At 39.9% G+C, this 4,809-nt stretch overlaps 1 protein-coding gene across 1 annotated transcript; it reads left to right on the top strand.

The window, feature by feature from the left end:
* Nucleotides 1-3,658: 3,658 nt before the first annotated feature.
* LOC147524398 (uncharacterized) lies at nt 3,659-4,504 on the top strand. Its single transcript, XM_086574598.1, has one exon. The coding sequence runs from the start codon at nt 3,659-3,661 to the stop codon at nt 4,502-4,504; it is 846 nt and encodes a 281-aa protein (XP_086430724.1).
* The last annotated feature ends 305 nt before the right edge of the window (nt 4,505-4,809 follow it).

Here is a 4,809-nt window from a genome sequence, read left to right as displayed (position 1 = left end):
CTATTTTGGAACTAATACCTCAAAAGACGTGTTATAGAGTTGAGAGGAGACAAAAGGACCCTAAAAGGGACCTCATGGAACAACTGGGAAAAAGTGTCAAAAAGTCAAACTGTCAAAAGTCAACGGTCAACTATCAAAGCCATAGTCAACGATAAAAGTGAACTCAAAGGCCTAAAACTCAAAACCACAGGAAACACTCCAAGGCTTCAAGGATCAATGACTAACCCTTTGTAGGACAAGGACTAAGTCTCTAAACCCTAAAAACTAACCTAGATCATATAAGTTAGATCTAAGATGAACAACTTCAAAACCCTATAACCCCACTTCATACACCGACAGAATGCAAAACACTTGACTAAATGCATCTATGTGGAAGTTTGCATTAGAATGAATGCAAAATAATTGATTGATTAAATGTATGCGAAACACTTGATGGAATACACTTACGTGTGAACTTGCATTATAATGGATGGAAAACACTTGATTGATTGAATGAACGTAAACAAGCGAGCTTGCGTTAGAAAGAATGCAAAACCCAAGATTGAATACACCTACGTGTGAGCTTGTACTATAATGAATGCAAAACACCGGATTGAGTGATTTATTGTAGAAAACTCATGTTCTTATATCTTTTTCTAGATACAGCCGTATTTCGGAACTATTACCTCAAAAGGCGTGTTATAGAGCCAAAAGGACCCTAAAAGGGATATCATGGAATAACTGGGAAAAAGTGCCAAAAAATCAAACTGTCAAAAGTCAACGGTCAATGATAAAAGCCATTGTCAACGATAAAAACGAACTCAAGGGCCCAAAAATTGAGAAGCACAAGAAATACTCCAAGGCTTCAAGAATCAATGACTAAACCCTTTGTAAGACAAGGACTAAGCCTCTAAACCCTAAACCCTAGAATAGATCATATAAGTTAGATCTAAGATGAACAACTTCCAAACCCCATAATCGCACTTTATACCCCGACAGAATGCAAAACACTTGACTAAATGCATCCACGTGGGAGTTTGCATTAGAATGAAGGCAAAACACTTGATTGATTGAATGTATGCGAAACACTTGCTGGAATATACTTACGTGTGAGCTTGCATTATAATGAATGGAAAACAATTGATTGATTGAATGAACGTACCTACAAGCGAGCTTGCGTTAGAAAGAATGCAAAACACAAGATTGAAATGTGTGGGCAAGCCTATTTTTGAAGAGATCAGACCTCTGATATCATCACCCAAAGGTTTTACCAACTTATCTAGAAGGCACTTACAAAATTTAGATGATGAGTAAAAAAAATGTGTGGGCAAGCCTGTTCTTAAAGAGATCAGTAACTCAATAGTGTGTAGCGGGGTTCGAACCCCAGACCTCTGATATCATCACCCAAAGGTTTTACCAACTTATCTAGAAGGCACTTACATAATAGGGCTGTATCCTACTAAGAATAGCTTGTTTAGGTGTTAATGGTGGCCTCTAAGGGGTGATTTTTATCCTTAGGGGTATTTAGGTCCTTTTCACAAAAATTAGGAAAAAACATGAAAAAATTACGAGAGTTAGGAAATGTTAAGAGTCCGAACCCTAGCACACCAGTTGGGAGTTCAGGGAAATCTTCATCAGGTCAGTTATAGATAGAGGTAGATAGGTTTGAGACTGAGATTAAGGCAAGATATGGTGAGGGTTCGATTGAGAGATACAGAAGAAAGCTGCTGGAGGAGTTTGGTATGAGTCTGAAACCGCTTAGAGAATGTGATGAACAACTGGAGAGGCGTACTACTAGAGAAGAATTACTAAGTGAGGCTAACGTTTGAATGATACGTAAAAGCAAAAGCGATCCAAGAAGAGGACAGTGAGTTGGTACAGTCCATAAACTCAGGAAAAAAAAAACTAGGAATACAAGGGGTTGCGAGAATATCAGGAGGTGGAGAAGATGATGACTTCATCTACACAAAAGTAACTAAAGATGCGAGAGATGAAAATAGCAAAGAAAATGATCCGGATATATCGGATCTGACTAGGAAAAAAGTTAACGAGAAGGAAGATGACCATGTAAGGGCGGGAGCGAAACATGCAAACAGTAATGGGCCTAAGGGTCATGAAGGCTTACAGATTAAAAAGGAGTTGCTGGAGTTCGCGCTAAGTAATGAAATAGAGAAGAACTTAGATGGAGCAACAACAAAGGAAACTCAAGATATGCTCTTGGAGATGCAGCAACATAGTGAGCAATATTATGCAAAATCCAAGATGATGAGAGGGGAGCAGACTACTAGAGAAAGTAAAACCGATGATGAGGAAGTAGGAAAAGAAACACTAGCAGACCAAAATGGGAAAACTGAACAGAGAGCAGCAAAGACGAGCTCATGGGCAGATATAATTGGAAAAAAAATGGTAGGAAGTGCGGCATTGACCTATGTTCCTCCAGCCATAGTGAATGGAAAGCCAGTTATACACGTTACAACTGAGCAATTCTCAGAGTATAACAAAAAGTTTGATAACTTAATTGTTGGATCCTTTGTTGGTAGGCGTATGAATTACAATTATGTGAAGGATATCGTGAGTAGAACGTGGGGGATAAAAAAATTTGTAATGAAGCCGTATGGGGAAGCCATGTTTACATTCCAGTTTGAGACTGATGAGGAGAGACAAGTAGTATTGGATGTAGGATCCTTTCATATTGCCAGCCAACTGTTTGTTGTGCGGCCTTGGAAAACGTTTGTTGAAGCAGAAACGAGGGAACTGCGAACCATACCTATATGGGTGATTGTCAAAGGCTTGCCAATGGATATGTGGAATAAAGATGGCTTTAGCCAAGTGGGAAGTGCAGTGGGAATACCAATGTTTACAGACCGATTAACGGAGAATATGACCAGAACAAGTTATGCGAGAGTATGCGTCGAGATTGATACTGAGTGCTCGTACCCAGAATACATTCCAGTAATACTTGATCAAAAGAGGGCGTACAGAGTAACTTTTGAATATAATTGGAAACCACCTAAGTGTGAGAATTGTAAAGTTTTCGGGCACTCTGACCATAGATGTCCGAAGAAGGAGAAGGTGGAAACAGGAGCAGCAAACAAAGTATGGCTACAGAAGGAAAAAAAAATGACAAGAAGGAAGAAGAGAAGGGAGAGAAAGGGCAGCAAAAAGAGAGTGATAAACCAAAGGCAGAACTCGCAGAAAGCTCAGAAAGAAAGGAAGTTCAGGAAGTTCATATTGTAGAGGATGAAATGGGCTGGGAGACACCCAACAGGAAGCATAGATGTAAGGCCAGAAATTTGCAAGGGGAAGACAGCCCTCTAACAGTGGAAATAGTAGGAAAAGAAGGGAATGAAACAAAGAAGATGATGACAGAAGGAATAGAGGATGAGAAGGAACATGATGCGAGTGGCATACAGAAGAGAGACATACGAGACAAGGGAAAAAATGTACTGGAGAAGAAACAAGCAGAAAAATCAGAAGGTAGGGAGGCATAAATGCAAACTGAACCAGGGAAGAACACTACCAGAGGAACAAACAATGTAAAAAAAGGTAACAAGGTGAGTGGAATCACAGCCACAAAGAATGCCACTCAAGGAGGGAAACTCAACATAGTGACAGCCAAGTACGGTCACTCTACGCATCCAAATGTGAACAATTGAGTACACACCTCGGTTGCTAGAACATGAGGGGATTCAACATGAATTTCAAACAAGTAGAAGTGAAGGATATGGTAAGGAAATACAATCTGAGTATCATGGGTCTAGTGGAAACAAGAGTGAAAGAAGAAAAAAGAGAGCGAGTATTTAACAAAACGTTTAACCAGTGGGCAATGGAGGAGAACTATGCACATAATGCTTTGGGGAAAGTATGGTTTTGTTGGGATCCAAGAGTATGTACAGCTGAGTTAGTAAGGAAGGATGATCAACATATAACAATGGAGGTGGCTACCATAACCGGAGAAGAGTTCATAGTCTCGATTGTGTATGCAAGTGTTGATATGATGGAAAGACGACAACTATGGAGGGAGCTAGTAGACATGTCATGTACTATAATAAAGCCATGGATAGTCCTTGGGGACTTCAACTCAATTATGAACCCTCAAGAAAAGGTAGGAGGACTAGAAGTAAGGCCGCAGCAATTCTCAGATCTTATGCAATGTGTGAATTCAGCAGGACTAGTGGATATGAAGTATAAAGGAAATTTTCTAACATGGAACAACAAGCAAGAGGAGAGAATAAGCTGCAAACTTGATAGAGTTATGGTCAACGCAGAGTGGATAGATGGATTTGAAGATCATGAAGCTGAGTTTTTAAACCCCGGAGCTATATCAGACCACTCATCGATGGTAGTCACGTCACTAGTGCAGAGAAATCAAAAGAAGAAGTCTTTTAAGTTTTTTAATTTCTGGTACAAAGAGGAGGGGTTTATGAAAACAGTGGAAGGGGCATGGCAGAACACTATAGTGGGTAATCATACTAATGAAGAAGTTGAAGATAACGAAGGGAGCCCTTATAACATGGAACCGTGAGAGGGTTGGAAATGTGGTGAGCAGAGTAAAGGAAACAAAGCAGCAAATGGACACGATCCAAACAGAGTTACAAACAAAGCCCATGGACAAAGAACTCATTCTTAGAGAGAGAGAAGCAGTACAGCACTATGTGCGAGCAGCTAAGTCAGAAGAGGGGTTTTATAAACAGAAATCGCGCGATCAAGACATAACTGTAGGTGACAGCAATACTTCGTATTTTTTCAAATCGGTACAGGCACGCAGAGTAGTAAACAAAATAACATGTCTGGTTGATAGTGATGGGAATGTGATGCAAGTTTTTGATG

The sequence above is a fragment of the Coptis chinensis genome, chromosome 1 (genome assembly GCF_015680905.1).
Source record: "Coptis chinensis isolate HL-2020 chromosome 1, ASM1568090v1, whole genome shotgun sequence".
Lineage (NCBI taxonomy): Eukaryota > Viridiplantae > Streptophyta > Magnoliopsida > Ranunculales > Ranunculaceae > Coptis > Coptis chinensis.
This window is presented reverse-complemented; position numbering and strand designations above follow the sequence as displayed.

Bases quoted from the DNA above. Each gene is read 5' to 3' on its own strand.
- LOC147524398 (XM_086574598.1), top strand. From the start codon at position 3,659: ATGAGGGGATTCAACATGAATTTCAAACAAGTAGAAGTGAAGGATATG.